Genomic DNA, 25,903 nt, shown 5'->3' on the forward strand with positions numbered 1-25,903 from the left:
ATGCAGCCGACCAGTGATGCCAACGTGACACGATTTACAAAAGGAAGATAATGGATAATGCCTGAGCAGATATTTGTTTGATATCAAAATATTTAAAAAAAATGAAGTCTTAAAGTTTTGTTTAAAAGTATTTCTTCATCTGTGATGTTAAGATTCAATATTATGATGTACGGATTTTTCACTTAATAAAAAAAATAAAAAAAATGCTGTTCCATTCTTGCGTTTTAAAAACAAATCATTTTTTAAACGAAATATAATGAGATTGAAAATAATAATTCAAATCCAATCAATTGTTCATAAAAACACTTAAACACAACTTTGTATTTAGTACCTCTCTTATTAGTATGGAAATTAATAACTCATTAAGATGTAATCAAAAGCACATAGCCATGCTTAATACTTAATCGTTTACAGATTTTATGCGCGAATTCGTTTTAAAAAGATCTTATCTCAAATGGTAAAAGGTCTTGAATTTTCGTGGCTCATAACACTCGCATACACGACTTGGCTCTTTGGATGGCCCGATGTGAAGCTCACGTTCAAGACATTTCGACGTCATTCTGGCTGGAATTGGCTTGAATCTTCTTCATCTTCGCCTATTGAATGTCCAACAACATTAGGCCCGAGCTGCGCTTCCAATTAATATTCGCATGATCAAATGGTTAACGCATTTAGCCGGAGTGAAAAAAAAACCAACAAGACATCGAGCCGCTTCGCAAACCGGCTCACATTAAATTCGCATTTACGCGTTTGCCTTTGTGTAACTGATCGAGGTTTTCCCTCCCTGATTTTCCCCCTCGCAATCCTTTTCCACTTTCTGGAACCGAGGATACCGTGGCCTGTGGGAAAGTGGGCCTTAATTGACATCACGAGGCGTTTAAATTGCCGCCTGACCCCTCTAAAAAAAATAGAAAAGAGTTAAACAACTTGTGGCCTCAGTTAATTATGTATTTATTTTAGTATTTTTCCATCATTTTCAGTTTTTGCTCATTCTTTCGCTTCGGATAAACACTTAAAAATTTTGAATTTGCATTGTCACAACTTTGCCATCTGCAATCTGCATGCCGGTATATATGTGGGCTTTTTTAATTCTTGTATTAAATTTCTTTAGTTATGGGCTAGGCTGGTTGAGTACGATTTTTGTCTATATATAGTTTAATAAAATTGATTTATTTCCGTGTGCGCGTGTCTATGGCATAACAAACTGCTGCCCAGAGAAAGTTGGATTAAGATGAGTTCTTTATTTGTAATAATCTTCGATTTTGTATTGAGTAGGTAGGTACTTAATGGAATCTGTTGTACCACAAGCAGGCTAACATTTAAAGCGTTCGCATACATCGATAGAGAAGGGTCGAGAAAACGCCTCGTTTTGGTCTAAATCCAAAGACAAAGGTAGTATTCTACGTACATATGTAAATCAAGTCAAAATGAAAGCTATAACAACGAGGCCTGGCCTCAAACAAAAAACACATTTTACAATCGAATAAATGCAAATACACGTGTGGTTGGTTTGATTAATGCTTACGTAACAACTAAGGGACTAGTTAAAAGTTATTTTTAAAATTCGTAAAATATTCTCAAAAGCATATTTCAAATGCGGCTGCCTCGTCACATCGATGCAGTCAATTAATTCATTTATACCATTTTGTAAGCAACATGCTGCTTATAACTTGATGCGTTGTCTGTCCTTTGATTTGATTCGATTCGATTCGCTTACATATTCAATTAAAAATTATATAACAACACGCATACATATCAATATTAGAGTTAGTCATATGTATATATGTATAATATATAGTAAATGTGATTAGCCAATACGTTATAGATCTTCATGAATGCGGGATATGATTTTGCATTGCTCTTTCTGTGTCAATTTAATTATTTGCCTCTAGCATTCAACATTAATAAAATTGTTTAATAAGCCAATATTCTTTTCAATTTTCTCGCTCGTACGCCAAACGTGATTTTCCATTCTATTATATGTTAAAATTTGCTAAAACATTTTCATTTACTATTGTTTTATATCGTTTATCTTTTATACCACATAAATGCAATATGTTTTTTGTTTTTTTTTTTTAATCGGGATGCAATTGTTACCCCTGCAAAATGTTCTAATGATGTTTCTTCTTTGCAAAATGATCTATTATTAAAGTCAATTGGAAAGGAAAGCTTTCTGTTAAACTTGGAAGTTGTGAAGCTCTAATAAAGTCTTCATTCTTTTTTTTTGTATTTGGTGCATTTCTCTTAATTGGAAAAAAATTGTGCCTTTTGTTGATTGTGAGTCTTTTTTGTTCGTTTCGTTTGTAGTTTGTTCTTTGGCCATTTGAATAGTTAAATAATTAGAAAAAACCCCCTTTCCCGCTCGTATAAAAGTCAAATGCGCAAGGACTACAAACTACTAGTTGCCTTACAAAAATTCCCTCTAACTACAACTTGAACAGAGCCCCATAGTTTGTGAGGCAAAATAGTTTGGCGCATAGGCTGCGACTTCGACTGTGACTGCGACCGTGACTGTGACTGCGACTGAGACTGTGACTGAGACTGTGACCTGGCCTGTGTGGTGCCGATGATGTCGGCGGTGGTTGCTTTCCTGGGGCCAGGTCCTGGCTCTATTTCCCGCCACAATACTCGCCCTGCAGCATTCCATTGTCCAGGAGCAGTGCTGGCGTGGTCGTGATTCCATCGCGCAGTGCCAGTTGATAGGCCACCTCGAAGGCCTGTCCCAGAGTCAGGATGATCTCGCTGGCCAGGTCCTGCAAGAGGGTTTATCATTAAGATGTCTACCTTCCTCAGCATAAATGCATCAATACTCACAGTGCTTTCGACCAGGAAAACGTGGCAGTAGTGCAGATCCTGCTCCTTGGTTATGTAGGCAAAGTGCCTCAGGTCCTCCGAGTCCTGGCAAGCGCAATTGATGTTCTGAATCTCGTGCTCGCAAATGGTGCGCTGTAATGTACAAACTCTTATAAAGGCTTCCCCAAATTACATTAACATTGCAAATCACCCACCTTACTGCTCACGTCCTTGAACTCTACGCCACGGTGACAAATTGCCAGCGAGAGTGGTGACCCCGATTTGACCTCGCCATCAGCTGAGGTCTTCAGCTTTTGTATGGACTTCTTGGTGGACTCTGTGCCACGTAGTTCTTTCACAACCGTTGAGCCGAGGTACTGTCATGAAAAAGAATTAAAAAAGGTTTAGGTTAATTTGTAATGCAAGGGTAGCCAGTTGTGAACCGTAGGATCTACAATCGTTTGTCAACTTACTTGAACCTCGTAATTGATGTGCTCGTTGAGCAAAGTCTGCGCCGAGTGGCGCCATTCGGTGGTCCTAAGATTGGCCGGCAGGCCCAGCAGTAGCTCCGAAGGAGCCCGTATTTGCAGAGCGGCTGTCTTTCGCGCTGGTGGAGCCGGCGGTGGTGGAGCGGGTCTTGATGGTATGGAAAACAGCTGGCTTAGAGAAAGGTGTTTCCAAAATAGAGAGATCATATCATCTTACCGACTCTTGCGATAGCCAGTGATCGAGTTGCGATGATGTACGGGATTTGCGGGTATCCGGGGTGGAGCCTCACGGGCAGTTCCATTGCCATTCGTTGCTAGTTGATTGGTTTCATTGTTCTCGCCCAGCGGCGTCTTTTGCGACTTGGAGTCACTGTCGCGCATCTGGCGGATATAGGCCAGCGATTGCAGGATGCGTCTCCGGTGGCCCAGCTTGTTGATTTCCAGCACAGTTTGGAGCTCCACATCCCACACTCCGCACACGCTCTCAATGGTGTTGTAGAGATGCTTACTACAAGATATTGTAAACAGGAAAACCTTTGAAGTGGGGGTCATGGAGGTATTTATAGTGAATACCCACTTGAAAAACTCCAGGTACTCCGGCAGGGCAATGGTGTTGAGCCACTGCTGTAGGGTGGCCACACCCATTTGCTTGTTCTCCTGCTGCGTCTTGACTGGCACCTGTGGTTGGAATTCGGCCGGTGGTAGACTCTGTACGAAGCGCAGGAGTTTGGGGGCATCTCGTTCGGGAATGTGGAGTAGCGGAATATCGGGCTCCTCAAAGACATTGTGCTGGAAGAGCAAACAAAACCAATTAGCTCATCTTGCAACCAAATGAGTTCTGGTCAAGGCTCTTACCACAAACTTGTAGTTATCATAACCATTCTCGAACAGTATCCGCTCCAGATGAAGTAATCCTGCAGCGCGGAGACGTGTGGCCAATTCCCTTCGCTCATTGGGCACCTCCATGTCCTCAAAGTCCAGTTCAATGTCGTGGGTGGGCGTTATGCTGGTGTTGAGGATGCCGCTGCCAAAGTTCTCGATAATCTCAGAGATTTTCTTGCGCGCCTCTTCCGCATTAAAGGGACTGAGGAGATTTATGGAATTCCTTGCTGCCGAGTGACCACTTCCTGGGGATTTTGCTGGCGATTTACCTGGCGACTTGGCTGGGGATTTGTTGGAGGATTTGCTCGGTGACTTGGAAGGTGATCGTGGAGGTTTGATTACTACATCGCTTGAGGAATTCCCGTTGGCCTCCAGCGATTGATTGGTTGGCGTTGTTGGCGGCTTGGCGAACTTCTTTTCCGGAATCGCTGGCTTGGTGGGAATGGGAGGACGCACTCTTGGTAAAGTTTGTTGCGGCTTGCTCTCCTCCTGGATTTTTAACTTCACCTCGGGCTGCTCTTTGAGCTGCTGGGTGGCTCCTTTCAACAGACCGGCAAAGGGTACATCGCTGACAAACTCCTCCACGTAGTCCGTGGAATGGGAAAGACTGTGATCCGAGCACGAAATGCTGGAGCTCAACGATCCGGAGGATGGTGCCGGACAGCGGGGTACCACCGTAACCGTATCATCGTAATCATAGCCAGGAGTACTCAGCGTGGGCAGTAGTTTCGAAGGTGATGAGCCCGTTTCGATCATGAGTTGCTGGGCTGCTTGGAGCTGGAGCAGAGCAGATCTGCGCTTGTACTCCTGGCTGAGTGGCCTGATCCGCTCATGGATGGTCCGCTCCGCCTGGCTGGAGCTCGGCGGTGGATGATCCGGCGTGGGTGGCTGCTTGTAGTGCGTGGGGCTGCTGGGTATCTGCTGCTTGGCCTCGCAATTCTCGTCACCACCGTTGGATTTTGCAGCCCCATTTGCACCACTGAAATATATGGAAAAACTGCTTTAGTACCCGTTTTATACTAATAACCATAGTTAACACCTACCTGCTGTTCCGATTCCGTTTAAGTTTTCGATTGGGATTATACGACTTGAGGGTAGCGCTTTCGGCTGATTTGAGGAGCTCCTTGGACAGCTTGGTGGTTGAACTACGAGGAGCTGGAATAGGTCGCTTCATGGAGTTGGTAGCCGGGGAATCTCCACTAGAGTTGGGCACACTCGTCTCGCTATTCAGTTCCGAGCTGCTGCACTGACGGTCCAACATGTCATCTGCAAAAGGAAGTTATTAGATCCATCCGACTCTAAATCCTCTCCAGAACTTACTGCTTGAACTCAGACTCATTCCGCCGGCGATGGCGGATCTTGTGCTCTGCCTGGCACTTGCATAAAGACGATCATTCCGTTGGCGCTCCCTCAATTGAGTCTCATCGAAACTCATACCGCCAACACTTCCATGGCTCTGATGGGAGTAGGGACTTTCGGTGGCCGGCTGGCGGCGCACCTGGTTTTGACCATGTCCATGACCATGACTCTGACTTTGGCTCTGACTCGATGGGGAACTATAGCTAAACTGCTGGCCAGGTCCTGCGTGAGTTGGCGAAACAGAGAGGTTGCGTCTTGGTGGCTTCTTTGGAGGACCAGCCGGTGCAAATGTGCTCATATGCATGGGTTGGCCAAGGCCACCAGTGGAGCAGCGGGATCGGGGCGAAACCGAGGCCGGCTCAAAGCTGCTCAGCGATGAGGAGGGACTCACACTGTAGCCACCACCCATTTCACTAAGAATTGCATATATAAATATATAGTAATTTGTATTAAGATAGAATCCTACTTACTTCTGATTATGCAGAGGGGAGTGTGCGTTGAGATCCTGGTAGAAGCGATCCTCCGGCTGGAGGGCACTGTCCAAGGACTTGCCTCCGTTGTAGGGTCCACCGTTTCCGGCACTCAGGCGCTGTTTACTGTATCCGGATTGCTGCATGGAGTGCGAATGATTCAGCAAGTGGTTGTTGGAGTTGAAATGGTAGTGATTGCTAAGTGGAGGCTGTTGTTGCGAATGATGCTTGTTTTGGCCACGTCCGGAATTTGGTGGTCCGGAGTGTTGCCTGTAGATCACCTCGTCGCCCTCATCTGTATCCATTTGGTTACGGAAGTCTGTGGGAATGTGAAGAGAGATATTAGTTGATAATCTCATACAACCATAATGAATATATATATACACATGCATTCTTATGTGATGACTTCCAAGAAAACAAACAACAAAAGACCTGTCGTTATCTGCAATGCATTGTATAATTACTTAGGTATAAATCAGGTCAGCTTTGCTTATATATTACTTTGCATTAATACATAGTATTAATGCACTTATATGAAGTGAATATAGAACTTTTACTAGAATAAAACCATGGCATAAGAGCATGAGTATGAAAATTACGCATACGTACTGTTGATCACAGCCACAATGTGTTTGGTGACATGCGGTGGAAATTCGCGCAGAATGTCCAGGGCAGTGCGTCCTTCATTGTCTGTGGCATTCAAATTGATGCCAGCTTTCAGTAGTGTCCTGACCACATTCTCCTTGCCACACAGAGCTGCTTCATGCAGAGCTGTTCCCGAAGGAGTTAGCAAATTTACACTAACTCCGGCGGACAATAGGACCTCCACCACGCTTTTGTGCCCATTGCGACTGGCCAAATGCAGACAGGTGTGCGGAAAGATGGCTCTACTTGGCGATGCTGGCGACGATGGTGATGGTGTGCCCCGTTCCAAGGCCTCGTTGCCCAGATGTGCTATCAATTCCGGATGGGCACGTATAAGCATTTGAACCGCCTGCAGTCGGCCATATTGTGCGGCCAAATCCAGCGGGGTTTCTCCCCGGGAATTTCGCATGTTGGGATCGGCATCGTGATGCAACAGCAGGGCAAGTGCTCCCGTGTGACCATGTTGGGCCGCACAATGCAGTGGTGTCTCCTGCTCTATTGTCTGCAGATTGGCACTGGCCGGTCGATACGGATGCGTCAGCAGGAGCCGCACAATCTCCGTTTCTCCAGCCCAGGCGGCCAAGTGGAGTGGCGACGATCCCCGGGAGTCCGGCAAATTTGGCGAGGCCTCGTGTGCCAGCAACAGACGCACTATATCCTCATGGCCATTCAGGCAGGCATGATGCAGGGCGGAGTAGCCACCACTGTCCTGGACATTCACCCCGGTGCCACGACGCAGACTGGCCAGCGGTCCTGCCCTTTTCGCCTTCTGGGTTAGCACCTTCTCGATGTGCGAGATGTTGCCATTGCGCGCCGCCTCCAGGAACTCCTGATCCTTGCCCATTGTTAAAAAAAAGCTGAAACAAGAAACAATATATATATTAATAATATATATCCAAACATATCTTTTATATTTTTATTTAAATTTCATAAAACCAACAGTTGAAATATGATTTGTTTTGATGATAATAACTCCCGACAAGAAACACATCCTTTCAACTTGCAGGACAATGTTTTCTTCCTGTGTGCTAATGGGTTTCCATTAATGGACTTCCCTGCACTTCTAATCGCTAAAAGACGAGACCCAACCTCTTGGTAGGGGACTTGTCTGTCTGCCTGTCCTGAGTTGATTTGCTGCAAATGAATTATGACTGTCAAGTGTGCTTCATTAAAACGCCTACGGCTTTGTGGCTTCGCAGGCCTTTGCGGGTCGCCTTTTCTCCTCTTAGCCCTAATGACTTTTAGCCCGTCTTTCCATTTAAGCCTACCACCCAACCACCCATTCACGCGCAGCTCTCAATCGACGGAGGGCTTGCCATTAAAAATATTGCACAATAGGGATGGAGCAGGATGGTGGGTGGTGTGAAGTGGGTGGTCTGCTGGAGGGATTGGAAGTCAGAGGCTGTCGAGTGGAGCTTTGGCTCCTGATGAAGTGCTTTTCACGCGCTGGAATATCTTCGAGTATCTTTGATATGTACGTGACACATTTCACATTGCATCTGCGAGATGCAGATAAAGCCAGTAATGTCTGCTCACAATGTGACAGTGGAAAGCAAATAAATGGAATTTTATAAATTCTTAATATAAGCTATGAAATAAAATAAATTCCAAGCCATTACTCATTTTTAATAATTTCCTGCAACCATTGAAATATTACCTCATGTAAAGCTAAATAGTAAATATTTTTCCATAGTCACCATTCAAGTGTTTACTAATTATAGCTATTTCCGCTGGTTTACAGTTTTTGCAGCCTGTGAAATGTGAGATACAGATACGAATCAGTCACTTGTTGAATGATCCAATGACTGGGGTAAATATTGCGCAGAATTACTCAATATTATGCCCATAGTCCCGACTTTAAGGACTCGCCATATAACGTGATAAAGCACGTCGAAAGCGCCCAAAAGCGGTCTGCATTCCACTTTTGAATGCCTCAATGAGATAAATACACGACGGCAACAGATAATCACCTGCTTACACACACTCCCACAGCGGTTTTACACACACTCACACTGCTGCACACACCGTTTATCATACTACATACTATGAAATTCGACAAAAGGTAGGTTAGGCACATCCTTGGGCTTGGGGATTGGAGTCCTCGTCCAGAGAGAGTTTACGAGAGAGCGCGCGAGAGAGTTTGCGAGAGAGTTGCCAGGAGTGCGCCTGCTCTGCCGCGCCCACCACCAACTACACCCGCCCCCGCATATATCCTTCGCCCCCCAGAGTCCTTATCCCAAAGCCCCAAATGCCCTGCCCTCCTCCGCACCCCACAAGCTATTCATAATTTTTCGCTGGCAAAACTCTGAGGCGTGTCAGCAGCAAGGATAATAGCAAGGGGGAAGTAAGGGGGTTTATTACTGGGGATGCGTTTAGGCCAGGCCCAAAGAAAGGCAAACGGAAATTGAGGCGCATTATAAACGGCTTGACACCAGCCAACCAGACGGAACCACAACAAAACAGAAGGCAACATTGCCAATTGGCAGCAGAGATTGTGCAGTTCCTAAGCCATAATTGGGTCAAAGGATGTTGACCCTAGGCAAAGTTGGCCCAAAGCCCAGCGCTGCCACTTCTGATGACTGAAAAAAGAAAACCCAGTTGTCTGGCAAATCACACTTTCCGTCTTTCAGCTAAGTTTACCTTTCCCATATGCACATTCCCAATTCGTAGTTAGCATTTCACCTACGGTGCACCTAAAAGGCGTGTACTTCCCCCCATATATACACACATATACACACACATTTTCGCTTTTACCTTTTCGCTTAGTTTATACGGGATGTCGTAGATGGCAGACTCAATAAACGTATATATAGCACTTCCGTTGGTGGGCGGACTTTCTTCGTTGATTGAATAAAACTCATTTGATTCCGCTGCGATTTATGTACTCGAACACTCGCAGACGCGCACATCTTCTCTAGCACATTTTTCTTTCGGGGATTTCAGTTTCCGTCTGCGCTATATCTTCTCGTCTCGCCTACGATTTTTCCGATTCCCGATTCCGATTCCGAATTTTTCTCAGCTCCGCCCGTCAGCGACTCTCGCATGCGACTGACGCTGAAACTGAGTTCGAGGCCCCGGGGTCTGCGTTAGTTCCGTAAAATAATTTCCAGATACCACTTGGCACTTGGAACTTGGCACTTGGAACTCGGAGCTGCGAACACTCTCTCTCTCCGCCGTGCGCCGTGCACTTTGCTCTTGTGCAGCACACGGTATCGCAGTATCACAGTATCCGACGAAAGTTTTTCACCGACTTTGAGACTTCTTTTTTTTTGTTTTTCTCTGTTTATGAACTGGGCGCACCACAATACAATTTCAGCGCTTTCACTTGATTGTTTTGGCCACTCACAACACAATGCGGGCGAATGAGCGGAGAAAATTCGTAGTAAGTATTGAGTTCGTCTATAGGGCAGAAATTTCTCTCTAACTGAGAGAGTGCTGATTGGTGAGAACAAATACCTATTTGTTTGTTGTTTATCGGGGGCGAGAAGATACGCTTTTGTTTACGTATCTTCATGTGCGAAACCGAAAGACGCACAGTCAGATGAAATTAAGATACTCTCGTATGTGCACGGATATATTTGTTGACGGAGAGCGGAGTGTATTATAAATAGTTGCAATCACTGGGCGGGGAATGCAGCCTATAAGGGAACACGCCTTTAAATAAATACCAGAAATGCAGCGGATTGAGTTACCGATCGACTCGATCAGCTGATTAATGATCTGTGCAAGGAATGCACCCGACAAATGGGCTCGTGGGTCTGGTTTATATCTTTGGCAGATCTCGGGGCGCCGCAATTAGGAGTATTTAACGATGTGTAAACAGAAGCGATTAGATAAACTTATCTTGAAGAACTAGCTAAAAAACATATACAAATATTTATCTTTTCTTAACATTTATATTTACTCACTTAAATATTCGCGAATGTGGTCAAAGTAAATGTATCTTAGTAAAATTTATGTTTCTTACGGTCGTTAAATTTATTATATATGGTTAGTTTTGCTATTTTATGTCTTTGTGTTAAAATACTTATTATAGAACCCACATATTTAGTTATAACTAACCTATTTTAATAAATGTTGCTGTATTGTGAAATTATAGTTTGTTCTCTTATGATAGTTATTAGTTTATTTGAATTCCCCTCAATTCGTATTTTCATAATTTAATGAGCAAATAAACTATTTAATTGGGCGACCCAGTGCAATTTGAACACTTTCCTCCACGGAAATGTGACCAGTTCCCACAGTTACTAGCTCATATTTCGCACCACAAGTTTCCCAAACTCGACTAAAAAATTTCTCACGTAGTCGTTTCCCGACTATACACCAAACAGCAGAGAATAAACACGATTGTAACTACTCTCATGTAGTAAACAAAATATGAGTAACTTTTTGTGGAACCCCTTTCTCTGGCGCCCTTCAGCCCATCAACACTATCACTGGTTTGTTGTTAGTGAGCTTTCGCTGGCATTTCGCTCGCGCTCCGGATATTACGCATGCGCCCTGTTGAGCTTTCTTATCACACATTTGTTTTGGGTTAAAGCTTCGGTTGGTGTTCGGCTGACCAAAGCTTTGTCCATCAGCTGTTTTGATAAGCCCAGTTAACACCTTTTTGCCCGTTTTGTTGTAAAATGAGTGATAATAATGAACTGCATTTGAGTGAGTTCTTGTTTTTTTTCTCAGTAACCAGACACTTCCCCATATCATTTTCGTTTTAACGAGTAAAATTCTTTATCTGTTCTTATTACCTGTTTGAATAGAGATACCTCATTAACCCCTCAGTTGACCGTTGCTCTCGAGTTCGTTGTGCAACGACTGTGGGACATGAGTTATGGCTATATATAGCTGCATATATGTGGCTCGCCCCAACTGCCAACGTGACTCACTTGGTCAGCCCCGAAAAACCTCAGCATTCGGTGGGCGGACACATGCGGCGAGTTGTTGTGGCATGCCACATTCGCACACTGGCAAACAAACCCAGCCGCAAACAAATAAAATAGACAGACGGCCAACACCTACGACTGCGCTGCAACGACCCACCGCATGAGTTTTCATACTCAATTGCCGCAAATGCCACAAATATGTGTAATTGACTTGAAAATGCGCCAAGCAAATCAATCCGCACACAGTCGGTCCGCCAACTGCCCCAAGTCCCTCCCCCCCTCTTCCATCCGACGACCATTTTCGACCTCAAGTGCAGCGCGTGAACTCATTCTCATTCGCTGGCCAGCAGAGTGAGCCACGCTTCAAACAATCGACACTGAGAAAAATAACTTTTCAATATATATTTTTCAATTTCTTTCAGAGCATAGGATTTAAATTTTAAGCTATTTAACAACGAATAAAAGGAGTTTTAGGAGCAGGAAAAACTAAAACCATTCAAACCAATAATGTTGCAATTCTTTAGCTTCGACTTTAATACATTTTTTCCAGTGTACATCAGCTTAGGTCAGCTTGGCTTGCTTGCTGTGTGATTGATGAATGTTGCATATTTTGGACGCCGTTGGCTGCCACCATTGTGTGGCATTAATGAGACACCGGCCATTTGTTTTGCCATTTTTTAGCCATTGCTTGCTGACAATGAAACCGAACTTTGGTTGCCTTACAAATTGTGAACTGAACTGAACTGTTCCGCCCCCCGCACTTTGCATATATATTAATACCCCTCGTCGCCAGCGGATCATTTCAATTGTGGAAATCGTAAAGTTTTATGGATATTGTAACACATCGAGTTCGTAGCAATTAGAGGCGCATTATGTGGGCTTCGAATAAGTTCGGATCTTGGGATTTAGTGTCTGCGATAGAAGAGCCGAGTAGTGCCAGGCTTTAGCGGAACTGTTTATTACCATAAATAATTGTCAACGCCAGCCGAGAAACGTCAACTGATATACTGTCATGCCCTGATCTCGGTTTGGCGTTTGGGTTCGGTCTGTGCATTTGGCCCGGTATTCATTTCAGCTAACTGCACACTTGAAAGGCCCCAAGCCGCCAAACCGATCTGCGATGACTACGCCGCACCCTGACGTCACTTTTGGGTGGGTGCAGCAGTGCGGCAGTGGAGTAGTGCAACAGCGCAGCAGCCACAACTGGTGCAGCATCAACTGCAACAACTTATGACTACATGTTGCATTGCTCATAATAAAGTCATTAGAATGTACGAGCATCGAGCGTTTTTTAAGGCGTTAATGGTTTAGTTCCGCTGCATTGAGTATGCGACTTGTGGTCCCTCAACTTCCGCATAGAACAAATTGGTTGGAAATTGGGCATTAGCCATGCACTTATGTGTATATACACAACGCTAATCTGGAATACGAGTATCTTGCTGGGGTGGGGCCAGAAAAAATGTAACAATTTATTAATGCACTTAGAGGCATAGATTGCTTAACTTTGCCATTTGAAGTAATTCATGAGACCGATTTGATTAGGAGTGTTTTAGTGAAAATTCTTAAAATTTCAAAAGGTAGGCTGATCTATGACTATGACTTATGACTATGTAAAGTAAAACTCATAGTCATTACATGTGTAATGCTCAACATGCTTATATTTTTTGTATATGAACTCATGCACAGACTTACAAATTAGTAATCGTACGGCTCATCCTCTGGCATCGGTTCTGTGACATCGTCATCGGCATAATAGTCCGGTACTGAGACGGGTTTCCTCACTGGAACCACATAGCAAGTGTTTCGACACTGGCTATCGGTAGTAAAACGATTGGGATTCCCCCCGCAGCCACTATAGAGAAATTCTGAGCATCTATTGGTTACAATGTTGTAGCCATATACTACGATTTTTTTTTTGCAGGGTCCATAGCGGGTTAGGAACATGCATCTTTCTGCAAAATGAATGATATAATATTTGCGTAATCGGAAAATATCTGGCCTACCTTGGCGTACCTTGTAGTTTCCCAACTTTGTTATATGTCGTATATCGCTCTCTAACAGTTTAACCTTTCCAAATACTTCGGTTGTGCAGAAAAATGCCCAAAGGAGGGTGAAGTAGATAAGATTGAACCGCATGGCTTGAAACTTACATTCTAAATGCATTTTCGATAAGAGAATTAATACTAATGCCTCCATCAGCGCATCGAATTCGATTTTAATGCCAAACTAAACGAGTCACTTGATAGTTTACCAACCGTAAAATAAGGGTAGTTAAATAGGGAAGGGTATTTTCTAGTCCCTTATAAGATTTGTTGTGTTCTGAAAACAGGACGACTCACTTAATTGCCTTCTAATCCAAACTAATTAACCACTTAAGGCCATAAAAATGCATTGTGAAACATTAATTATTTTCAGTGCATTGGCTGTGCATGAGGCGCTTCTTCTGATTGGAAACTAATTTCGTTCTCACAGAACGTCAGCCCCAAAATGATGACGCTGAACCGAGGTGAACCGAGCCGAACTGATTGAAGTGCAGCTCAAATTGAAAGATTGAGTGCCCGGGCCGTCCAGTCTGTTTGTCAGTCCGTCCACGTGTCCAGGTGTCCATTGCTCCATCTGTCCATTTGGTTGGATGGCAAAGGGGCAAAAGGAGCACTCAGTCCGCCTGTGTCAGTCAGTCAGTCAGCCTGGTGGCAGACAAAATGTTGCTAACGATGCTGCTGACTTTGGGCCAACTCTACTCTTTGGGCTATCTCGTGTCATTGTCGCACGACTCACGACGGTGATAAATAATCATCAGTCAGTCAGCGGAGCAGTCAAGTGCTCCATGGCTCCTGCTTTTCTTCCGTTCGGGCTCTCTAATTAAGCTCGCCAGCAATTGCACGTACTTGTAATTGCATAAAGGGTAACGGGATATGGTATAAGCTTTATGGTATAAGGTATATGGTATATGGTATATGGTATATGTATGAATCCCTAGGACGTGGCCGTGCCCATCGATTTGCGATTACTATATGTATGTATGTATGTACTTGCCCACTGGTTATTATCGCCATCGGTCGGAGCGATGCTGTTTTTGGGTAGCTGCAAAGCGGCACCGACTGATAGCACAACTTGGCAATGACATTTCAATGCATTTATGATGTTTATCTTGCGGCGAGGAGACGTCGGGTGAAGTTAGGAGCAGTACCTAGTACCACAGATACCATGCCAATTGTCAAGTAGCAAGGATAGAAAGGGGGGCAAGAGTTCTCCTTTGCTGCACTGATTTAGATAAATTGCGCACGTTTTCTAAGGCAGGGCCGGGTTTTCGAGTTCGTTGTTGTTATCAAAACAACTTCATCAACGACTCATTGATCTTGCGGTCAGGTTCATTTCGTATATATTTTCCGTTGGCCAGCTTAATTGGCCCAAAACGGTGATGGCCATTTGATAGAGGCCACCATAAGCAGTTTTTAATTAGGATCGGCTGAGTTTCGAGATCCGGCCGGCTCTCTAACAAAGGATGCCGATGGAGCAGCAGCAGCAGCAGCTGCAAAAAGAAGAAAAAGCCTAGGAAATCCACGCTCATAACTCACTCAACTGGCTTTGATTTATTTGGGGCATGGCCGAATTAGCATACAATTAGAGCAAATGCGCGGCGGCTTATGCAATTTATGAAATATTTATGCGCCGGCTCAGGGATATTTCCCTAGGATTATGCAAATTGCTTTGCGGCAACAATGTAACTATGGTTTCTTTGCATTAAAATTATCCGTAAGCCAAGTCTTTGATGGCCACATAAATATATAGTTTTTCCTTTTGCGTTCGTTTTTCCTTATTTTCCTATTTTCTGCTATTTATCTATTATTATTATTGTGTTTTTTTTTTTTTGGGAAAGTTTACTGCTACACAGCGGGCATTTTGGTGACCGTTAAATGCCATTAACCAGACGATGCCGCGGCATTGGCAGTGGCATTGTTGTTGACCGCTTGCCGCTCGGCGGCCGCCGCTTGCCGCAAGAAAATGAAGCAGGTGCGCAATTGTCAATTTTCCTGCTTGCTGGCCGCCGAGGGATGGGGAGCGAGTGCGAGCGAGACGGCGGCAGCCGCAACAAAGAAAACAATCAATGCGATGGAAAACTAAATATATTTGGCTTATACAACGAATATAACATACCCTGGCTTTATTACTCATACTTAAGCTATATCCTTGTTAAAAAAAAGACAGACCAAAATTTGTATCTCCATCATCAAGGTTTTTATTTTATTTATGTTAGTTATTAAACCAAAATTTATCATTATCATATTTTTGAGCAGCAAACTGAAGCTCATCCCAGATATACCCCTTCCACTGCCTAGGGTATTTGGCCAACTTGGTTTGTCTCATTTTTTTTGTTGTATATTTTCCACACAGTTTTTCCTTTTATCAGTTGCATATCGGTTGACGCAGACATAGTAAGTAGCTTTTGTTGCTGCATTTTCCTGTTGCTGCTGCTGGTGGCGCGGCAGCCGGCTGTGATTATTATGATTGTCCAGTGAAGCATGGAGGATGGCAACTTGGCTACGTTGTGGAGCTATCGAGCTATGGAGCTATGTCGATGGGGTAGCCGGCTTTGGGGTATTGCCATGATTTATGGCCTTTTCCTTGAGAGCCGCCAGCCAGCTAGGCAGCGAAGGAGAGAGCGAGAGATCTGATGCTTGGCGCTTGTTCTACGATCTGTTGCTGGGAGATATATCTCTATATAGCTCGGTTCACATGTGTCCGAGATATGCTGGCCAATAATAATAATAATAATAATTTGCTTGATTTATGATTCGGTTTTGTGACACCAATTTGGCATGTGCCCCCCAGACCGAGGCGATGTCACCTCAGGGGATGCAGATTCATCGGCAAAAGAAGCTGGTCAAGTGCGGCTTTTCCTTTTGTCTGCAAGCTGCAAGCTTAAGAGATCTATGAGAAATTGGCCATACTTAAGCTGTCATTGGTGTGATATCCCATCTGCGGCAATCTGGTTAATTATGGACAAATTCTTTCATTATAAATATTGGCAAAAAATAGCGCGCTTAAGTCGCCGCTTATCGTCAGCTTTCTATGTCAACATTTCAGGGGGATCTCGAAAACGAGCAAAAAGCAAAACGCACATACGTATGCCATAAAAATATCAAATATAATTGCGTGTGTCGTGCCACTTGAGAAGCTGTCGCGGTTCCTAAGCGCTTTTTCACAATGCTCGTTATCGCAATGTCACCGATAAATTCCAATTCCCCAGCCCGTAATTTATGTTGACGCAGGCTTATGACGCAAATCGCAAAATGTTAACATCTAATGGAGGGGCTTGGATGGGGTTTTCTGGAGCTCCTTAGCCTGCGGCCAACAAAAATCGACAAATCTATTCGGTTCCCATTGCCTGGCATTGGCATTAAGCATTGGACTCGACTAATTTCCGCTGCATGCTAATTAAAAATGCCTTTGGCAACTCGGTTGCCACATGACTCCGGGCAATTTGCACGGCCGCCGCATCGATGGCGGTGCTCCATCTACAAGGAGAACCGAAGACAAGTGGCTGCACTGAGAGAAATCTGCAAGGTAAGTTAAGCTATCTCCGTTTGCCTCCAAGAAGCCAGCTGCATAAATTCTAAAAGCACTTGGGTATCCAAATGACTTGAAGGCTTGTGACACTTTGCTTTTGCTATTTATGTTACAGCCGCGTTGAAAGTGATCTGGTTTTGTTTCTCTGAGTGGGCTGGATTCTAGGAAGGCACATGCTCTGGAGCTGTCCCCAGGCACAGACCATTTCGTTATGGTTTAAATGAGCAATTTAACAAGCAGACAGCACCGGCTGCCCTGCCACATAATGCGGCAAATGCTCCACGTTGCTGCTGTTGCTGCTGCTGCTGCAGCTCCATGTGGAGTAAGAGATCAAAGATAGAAATCTCGGCTAGAAGCGGCAGACAGTGGCAGGCTAGCTGGGCTGGCGGCTCCATCGGTTAGGGTTATTGCTTGTTGTTGTCGTCGACTTAATAGCGGCGCTTGCCCCTTGTTGCCGCTGTTATTTTGCTATTGCTATTGCTGTGCTGCACTTGAAATTGAATCTGAAGGAAAATCGTGCACATTCTGAGGCGACACCGAGATGCGGAAACGGCAGCACAACAAGCACAGAAGCCGTTAGTTAAACTGCTGCTGCTGCTGCCGCTGCTGAAGCTGCCGGCGGAAAACGGCCAGCGTCCAAAGCTGCAGCTGCAATCCCGATTCAGATGCAGTTGCAGTTGCAGTTGCAATACGCTCCCTTCGACCACCGCCTGGCTGTCATAAAAGCTGGCCTGTATATTTTTGAGGCATATTAATTATTTCCATTTTTTTTTTGGCTCCTTCCATCTCGTTTTTGGTTTTGTTGCGGCCTTTTGTTGTCGCTGTTGTCGATGCTGTTGCCGCCGTGTTGCTGGTGTTGTTGCTCGTGAGGATGTGCTTGGGCTGGGCCCGCAGCTGCCCGCCAGCGATTTTTGACAGAGATTTTCTGTTGTTTTTGCTTTTGCTTTTCCTGCTGGCCCGGAATCGTGGTTTCGGCCATAGAGCAAAAAGCCCGGCCAGCCAGCGCACCAGCAATGAAATTTTTTCGTACATGTTATTGTCCATGTCCCAGGTTGAGATCCGCTGTTGTTGCCATGGCTTTGGCAAAAGCCAAAGCAAATCCACCGCCACCCATGGCGGGTTCAATCGGGTTTCGTTACAGTTTTACTATAAGCTCTATATTGCTGATCCGCTCTGCACAGGAAAAAATAATGTATTGATAATTTGCCGAATATATTGTAATATGACGAACACGTTGTGTGACGTATTCCATTTAAAAGAAACATAAACGAACTATAAAAAAGTATAGACATTTGCATGTAAATATATTTCCGTATTTTTTTAATGAAGCCTATTTAAGTTTTTTTTAAGTGCAGAGGAGGAGAAGGGTTGGGTACGGTCTGTCTAGTTGTCTTTTAGCGTTTGGCATTTTCAATTTCATGTTTTGTGGCCGCTGCTGTTGCCGTTGCCGTTCGTATTGCTGGATTTCTTTGAAGCACGATAAGCATTTCTCTTGAATTCGCTTCGTTGAGGGCGTGTGCGACCAACAAAATAAAATCTAGCAAAACAAAAAAAAAAAAAAGCCAAACGAAAAAATCACAGTTACATCAAATTGTTAATTCGTTTCATTTTGCACTGCCTACGAATCGGCGACTCCAGCATCTTGGCCACTCTTATAGCCCGGCTACCGTTGCTCCAAGCCAAAAAAAAAAGAAAAAAAAGGAAAAAAGCAAATCAACTGGCGCTGAGGTCAATTGAAATAGTGCAGAAAATCAATTGACAACGTTTTCTGTCGCTGTTGCCCCTTGTTGTTCGAATTATTTCCCCAACTTGTTGCCACCGAATTCGTTCTGGCCTGGATTAAAAAAATAAGAAAAAAAAAAAAAACCGAAAGCATTTCAATTGTCGCATTAACGATGGTCGATCTATTAGCCAGCATCTGACAAGATGATTGGAAGGGAAAAGTACACGAATCACGCCCACATCTTGCTCTATTTATAAAGTGGAGTAAATGCACTTGACAATTATGCATGTCATTTAAATGACTTCCTGAAAACTTTGTCTTTAGTATGACGAATTTATGATCATTTATTGTGATACATAACGAATTTGTAATAGCATAACTATTTTCAAGGTAGCTCATTTTATTCTTAGGAAATCTGATCGTGTCGTTTAAGTACCCTTCGCAACCTTTAGTAAAATTGATAACCGACTGGATCAAGAGTAATTTCACTAGAAAACCGACAAAGAAATCTAATCCTCTGATCTGCCAGCACTTCGTGTCACCACATCCATCGGAAGTCGAAGAGATCCGATAACCTAGTCAAATTAAATGCAGAAGATACACACATGCAAATTCAATTAATTTTGCCGAAGCCATTAACATTCTGATCGGTTGCAGCTGATAAAATAAACTTTCAGCATCGTCGGGATATTGCCGTGCTCAATCAGTCAGGTTGAGTCTGGGATTTTCTTCTTGTTGAAGATTCCGCTTTTCCCATGGCCAAAACCCAGTCTGCCCAGCCCGCCCACTCTTGCCACCGTTTTGGCCATGAAAGCTGCAGCCGTGGAGGTTATTGTTTTATTTATTTTTTTTTTTTGCTGTTTTCCTCCTGCCATTGACTAAATTATGAGCGAGTAAATTTTGCCGCTGACTAAATGGGAGCCGGCAGATGTGCCACGAATTTTTCTCATAAATAAGGCAAAAGTGTGTGTGTACGCGAAAGAGAGAAATTTGCGAAGGAAAGCGAGGCCGTATAGCTGATGGCCAAAACCACCAGCGAACGAAAAAACCAACGAACGAGCGAACGAAGACACCAAGCCAAGGCAACCACCCATCACCCACCCACAGACTGTTTTAATTAAGCCGCCATGCAAATGAGCTGCAACTGGTTTTCTGGCCAGGATGGTAGATGCCTCCAGATAGGTGGGAGTGGGAAGTGGGAGGCAGGTGGCGGCCTGGTAGTTTGTAGTCGGTAGGATGCAGGTTGGGGGCGTCTCTAGATCGGACGCGGCTGTGCGATTAATTGCGCTGAAATTGGCGCGGAATTTCCATGCAAATGCGGGACAAGTGAAAGCCACAGCCGGTGGCTTCTTTATATCCCCCTCTTTTGGATAATAACGATCGGCTGGGATCGGCTCCTACTCCTCCTCTTCCTCGTCCTCCTCCTCATCCCAATCACCATATCCATATCCATCTATCTCTGCGTTGGCAGGGCCCCATTCGGGACCCAGCAGTTCAGTAAACAATCAATAGCACAACGGGAACACCACAACCGCCATCTGCGACACTTTGCCAAACAAGTTCCTCAACAAGATGTGGGGAGTGCACTGAAAAAAACAGCTAGGATCAAATGTGATTATCTGTGAATAAATATGAAATCCATGAATATGTCAAGTCCTCATTATTTATAAGAGATATTCGCAAATCAACAATAAACCAAACTGCCAGAAATTTCACTTTACATCGTTATTATTATTAATTTATTATTATTATTTAATTAATGCAAGATGCAATTATTGCCCTCAGTGTTTCATAAGTGACTGGGCTAGTCAACGCTCTTCTGTTGGCTGGCGAACGCGTTAGATTAATTTCCAAAGGCTGTCATTAAAATTCCAGCGCAATGCAATTTATATGCCACACACATGCCAATACGGCTTAGGCCAAGACTCGGGCATCAGGCAATTTTTAATAAAAACAGCTTCATATTTATGATATCAGAATATGGCCGAGAAAAACGGGCTCGGAGACAGAGTCTTTTGGGCCAGACCACGCGCCGCTCGTTAGCGGTATGCATGAATGCGGATGGGGGATGGGGTTGTGGATACCTGGGTACCTGGCTATCGGGGTATATAGAAGTTGGCGACTCCAGGAGACAACATCATCATCATCGGCGGACCGACCGGCACTCCGTGGGCTGTTGAAATTTGCATGACAAACTCAAACTCATCCATCAATCACGCAGCGAAAACTCCAGTTCGAGTGCGGCTTACATTTTTGTTTGCCGTTGCAGTTAGCAGCTGCTGCAAACTCGTTAGGTCCACACAATTTCACTTTTAATTACACATACTACGGCCGGCTAATCCCTCAAGCCGATTTTATATAACGCAAAGGCTCCATTGACAGCGGGAGATGCTGGAGATTGCACCGAGAGAAATACTAATATTATTTATGGAAAATGAATTTGGGGATTACTAAAACTGAAGATGTTATGCACCATACGAAGGGCAGGTTTATAATAGAATATTTTAATCATTTTTAATAATTAATATATAACTGCATGATCGTTTTCTTTGGTGCTAACAAAAGCTCCGCTTAGCGCAAATTTTCACTTGTCTTTTGCATAATTTAGACAAGCTGAATGGGCTATCTAGCTAGCTATGTATGCTACGACTAGGTGCAGAGATGGGGCTGCTATGGAGCTATAGAGTGACTGCCTGGGGCATCAACACGGGCGGCGCCGTAAAATCAATTTACAGCCACGCACTGCGTTATCACAACGAGCGAGCGGGATGGGTTGTTTGGGTTGGAACGGGATGGCACCAGAGTGCGTAGCGCCACCTGTCGACGGTCGTTAGCGTCATCGTAAATAATTTGAATCCTCCGATTTTTTAGCCATTTTGCTCGCCTCTCAAGCATGTGTTTTCCCAAAGGGGGTGGGGGGAAATAGCTGTGGTGTGCAGTTTCTTAAGGCTATTGCAAAACCTATGCAAATTTATGACTGTCAGCGGATCACGGACGCCGTCTACGTTTCCTCGTTGGCCTGGCTCTGGGGGAAGTGATAACGAAATGACCATAATGGACATTAGGGGCTGTTGTCGTTTTGCCTTTTGTTGTTGGCGGGCACACGATGTATCCCCATATCCATACCCCACTGTGCCACGAAATGCATTTGCTGCTTTTCTATTTTCCAGCGTGGCCGAAACAAAACAAGGCACAAAAATAATTGTAAATCGCTAGATTTATGACCGAAAACATGGCCACGAATTATGACGCCGGCCACAGGTGGAAATCGCATGCTGATTTCAACTTGATTTGCTTGCCATATAATTGCAAATTGTATTTGTTTAAACACGTACACATGTTGGCCGTTGGCTGGATTTTTGTTTTTTTGTTTTCTCCACTTGTGAGCCCCAAGAAATCGGCGTCCAACCGAAGCGAGTGTTGCATGTTGCAAGTTGCTAGTGTGGTTCGTAGATCTTTTGTTGCCCCACGCCCACACAGCCAGCAACAATGCAGCAAAATGCTCCGAGACAACTTTGAACGATTGCTTGACGTGTTTTCTTTTGGCCAAGAGCATTCGAGGCGCATCTGCAAGTGTCCGTTGTTAACAAATTATTTTTTATTAATTGCGAGGTTGTCGGCATTGTAATGGAATAATCAACTAAAGTATATAATTTTAGACATTCGGTTATAAGCGCTGTCCTTATAAAGTGATTAAGGAAAATAGCCCAGGGTGTTTGTATGAATACAATTCAAATGCAAATAAATTATTTTTTGTCTGATTAGTTGCTTATGACATCCACAAGATAGTTATAATCTTGGTAATGTAATCTTTATCGTATCGCGTATGTCTGCAAATGAAGCCTTGACCCCTAGCTGTTATTAAGATTGAAAATAATATTGGACTTTCTAGCAATCTCGGGGGAATCTAAATCGCATAAGATATCCCATTACGAATTATTCGCTCGACTACCACACTTTAGCGCCGCATGGCATTCGCTCTTGAATGCGATCATAACTCGTGTTGGCCAAAAAGAGTCTTCAAATTATGATTGGATTCAGCTTCCGCATAACCGAACTGCAGCTGCGACCCCAAATGGAGGAGTCCCCAGGTCCATCCGATCGAGAATAGCATCCAATTTCGCCCCGGGGGCAGTTGCCACGTGCGTGCTCCATTTCTTCTGCTTTCGGCCAAAAGGTGCCAATGTGGCAAATGTTTTGTGCTTAACATTTTTATGGCTGCCATAAGTTGGCCGGAGTGTGGTAAATGCTGCTGCCACCACGGCCACTACTGCCACTGGCCAGAAGCCACTGACCGCAGGCCAAACCTATGGCAATTCGAACCGGATCGTGTCTTGACACTTGAGGTATCGGTTTCATTAGCGAAATGTTTCCGTAAGAATGCCAAAAGGTCGCAATTGATGCCATTTACAAGGCGATTGCCATGGCCATATAGGCCCACGTACGTACATATATGGTGCCATCTTGGTGGAGCTGGGTGCGGGCAGTTTCGGATCGTTTCGGTTATTACTCGTGTATTGGGTTTCCCCCAAAAAGCTTCCTTCTTATCCTCGGCAGGCATCGCTGGCGATTTGTTAACCCGCCGCGACTCAATAAATTTATCAAATTGAAAAATGCGCAATCGAAATCAAATCAAAGCGAACAGCGAACGGGCTCCAAAGGAGTGTGTTGATTTTTATGGAATTGTGGGGGAAACAATTCGGCAAATCGCTTTGCAATCAGCAGCAACGGATTTAGCCCAGCCCAGTAACAGTCCGCTAACCCTGGTGCTAAGCTACACTTGCAGAAAAATTGGTGACTAATTAGAGGAATTTTGTTGGTGAAAGTTGTCGGTCTTTTGGAAACTTTGAACCTCTTTTCCTTAGGCAGTTGATGCAGGAAACCACTTTCAATAAGTTTTCAGAAATTCTAGCTGTATTTTTCTAGGTGCAGCGGTATCGTACCACAAACGACTTGTGACAAAATGACGAAATTTATGTTACTTTTTTGCATCGGCAAAGTGCAAACCGTTGCCGCTTTTCCGCGGGGCGGGCAGGTGGGCAGTCTGTCAGCAACAAATGCAAAGCGCCAAAAACTGCGACACTTTGTATAAATTGTGTTGAAAACAGCAGCAACAGCAGGAGCAGCTCAGCTCCGAGTCAACTTGGTCGTCTGTCCAAGGCTTTTGGGGACTGAACTAAGCTGAACTGAACTGGGATCCAACTGGCGATCGGCGCTGGCCAGTGCCACACCCCCTCGGGCAAATGCAACAAATTATTGTCATCAATTTTTAGATGCAAAGCTTGAGGAGTGACATTTATTGAAGTTTGGCCGGAGTCCGGCGGTCGAGAGCAGGAGCCGCTGGCCAGGCTCAGTTTGGTGGCTCTGGTCCAGGACGTGATTGCTCCACATTGCAGGCGGCTGGTAATGTTGATGATGATTATAGGCTCGGTTCGGCATGGTTGCTCCAGTCTACACTGCCGATAATTATGAGTGCCACGAACTTAATCATAAACATATACATGAAATTAAATGTTTGGAGAGCTCCATTTCTGTTGGAACACCTAAGTGTTACAAAGAGGATTTTATCTATTGATCCATCATCTATTGATTAGTTCCTATAATTGTTTCCAGTGCATCCCGACTTGGCCTGTTCCTGGCCAGTTAGGAGTGACACGTTCACTGCTGATTGCTAGGAAACGATGGCAACAAGTGGCCATCGGCTGGCCATGCACTTAAATGAGTTTCGGCTGGAAGTTTTCTGTGCGCTTTTGTTTCGCCTCAACTGGCATTTTTTTTCCTTTTTTGCCAGATTTTGGTTTTCGGTTTCTGGCGGCGGATGGCGATGCCGCTTCATTAGCAGCTCCCTAGCCTCCAAAAAGTAAAAGCCAAAAAGTTATGACCATATTTGTGCTAAATTATGAGGCCCTTTCATAAATCAGGCACTCGGGCAGCTAGGCGACCTAGCGAAAAATGCCAAGATTATGGTTGTGGCAATGTTTAGTGTGGCACCATTAGCTTCAGCTGCGGAAAAACTGGCCCAAATGGTCAGCGGTCGGTGGAAATTTACATTGTGCTCGGGTACGTGGACAATTGCAAGTGCTCGACTTACTTTAAACTGTGCCATTTATCATATGCGAAAATATTTTGTCAGTCCGCTTTTGGCCTTTTGCCATTTTCACCATTTCCATTTGGCCATCTTTCGCTTTTCAATGAGTCCAGACCAGCGCAGGCCTGGTCTGAATCTCTGCTGTACGGTTGGTTATGTCGGGACCCGTCCCCCAAAAAGGCTACCGTTTTGGTTGAGTCTGTCTTTGTTTTTGGCTGTTGCTTATGAGGGAGTTGGGGGATTTTCCGCGTGAGCTACAGTTACAGTTGGCTCGTGCATGTCTCGTGGCCAGCAACAATAACTGTACAACTGAACAACTAGCTGGACAACAAAAGACCCCAAAGAGTCGGATGTACGATCACTTGCATTACGGTTCCAGTTGTGAATTTCTACAGCACATACCCGAATATGAGTTACTTTCCTGGGGCAGTGTCTCTGCCTCAATCCGAATGGAACGGGGCCGTGATCTCGGCCAGAGCGGACTAGGAAGTTTTCGGTTTTTGGGGGCTCAGAAACAATTACCAGGTTGCCGGTGTCAGGAGTAAGGACACTTGGGGCGATCTGTGCCGCGGAGTGGGTCGACTCACAATGCAAATGAGTTATCGCTTTTACGATGCCAACTAATCATAAAAACTTTTCCCTTGGCTCTTTGATGTATTCAACTGAAGCTGTTAAAATATTAACGATTGCAAGAAACTTTTAGTTTCTCTGCACTATTAGTTATTATATACAGAATAATACGAAAATCACAATAAAACTTCCTTCTTGTAGTAAATACATACACTTACAAGTAGTCGGCATGTTTTGCAAGTGGGTTAAGTGAAGTTTCTGCATTGCAAAAGATTACTATATAAGAATGCGCTGGGGCCACTTATGAACTTTGGGTCTCCGACTCTGCTCGCTAAATTGACATCGCATACGCAACCCAGGCCAGCCAATTAAAGACTCCACGTGACCTCCAAACAAAAAAAAAACTTAACATCAAAAAATGAGAAACCAACCCT

The 25,903-nt window shown here is 44.4% G+C and overlaps 2 protein-coding genes across 2 annotated transcripts; both read right to left on the bottom strand.

The window, feature by feature from the left end:
• Positions 1–938: 938 nt before the first annotated feature.
• Positions 939–9,697, bottom strand: LOC117144777 (ankyrin repeat and SAM domain-containing protein 1A). Its single transcript, XM_033310145.1, has 12 exons — positions 9,392–9,697; positions 6,602–7,494; positions 5,993–6,311; positions 5,484–5,935; positions 5,207–5,429; positions 4,137–5,142; positions 3,859–4,070; positions 3,499–3,789; positions 3,267–3,429; positions 3,009–3,170; positions 2,815–2,946; positions 939–2,753 (listed from the first exon to the last, which is right to left on the bottom strand). The coding sequence occupies exons 2-12, from the start codon at positions 7,479–7,481 to the stop codon at positions 2,610–2,612; spliced, it is 3,984 nt and encodes a 1,327-aa protein (XP_033166036.1). The 5' UTR covers positions 7,482–7,494; positions 9,392–9,697; the 3' UTR covers positions 939–2,609.
• Positions 9,698–13,157: 3,460 nt separating this feature from the next.
• Positions 13,158–13,680, bottom strand: LOC117144591 (kunitz-type serine protease inhibitor homolog beta-bungarotoxin B6 chain). The gene is made up of 2 exons (XM_033309869.1): positions 13,521–13,680; positions 13,158–13,469 (listed from the first exon to the last, which is right to left on the bottom strand). The coding sequence occupies exons 1-2, from the start codon at positions 13,678–13,680 to the stop codon at positions 13,213–13,215; spliced, it is 417 nt and encodes a 138-aa protein (XP_033165760.1). The 3' UTR covers positions 13,158–13,212.
• Between the last annotated feature and the right edge of the window lie 12,223 nt (positions 13,681–25,903).

This window comes from Drosophila mauritiana, chromosome 3R (genome assembly GCF_004382145.1).
Source record: "Drosophila mauritiana strain mau12 chromosome 3R, ASM438214v1, whole genome shotgun sequence".
Taxonomy (NCBI): Eukaryota; Metazoa; Arthropoda; class Insecta; order Diptera; family Drosophilidae; genus Drosophila; species Drosophila mauritiana.

Excerpts from the sequence above, each read along its gene's own strand:
- LOC117144591 (XM_033309869.1), bottom strand. The coding sequence starts at position 13,680 with ATGCATTTAGAATGTAAGTTTCAAGCCATGCGGTTCAATCTTATCTAC. Across the intron at positions 13,470-13,520 it reads AAACTACAAGGTACGCCAAG|AAAGATGCATGTTCCTAACC; the intron begins GTAGGCCAGATA and ends TTCATTTTGCAG.
- LOC117144777 (XM_033310145.1), bottom strand. The coding sequence starts at position 7,481 with ATGGGCAAGGATCAGGAGTTCCTGGAGGCGGCGCGCAATGGCAACATC. Across the intron at positions 5,936-5,992 it reads TCCCCTCTGCATAATCAGAA|TGAAATGGGTGGTGGCTACA; the intron begins GTAAGTAGGATT and ends TGCAATTCTTAG. Across the intron at positions 3,790-3,858 it reads GAGTACCTGGAGTTTTTCAA|TAAGCATCTCTACAACACCA; the intron begins GTGGGTATTCAC and ends AATATCTTGTAG.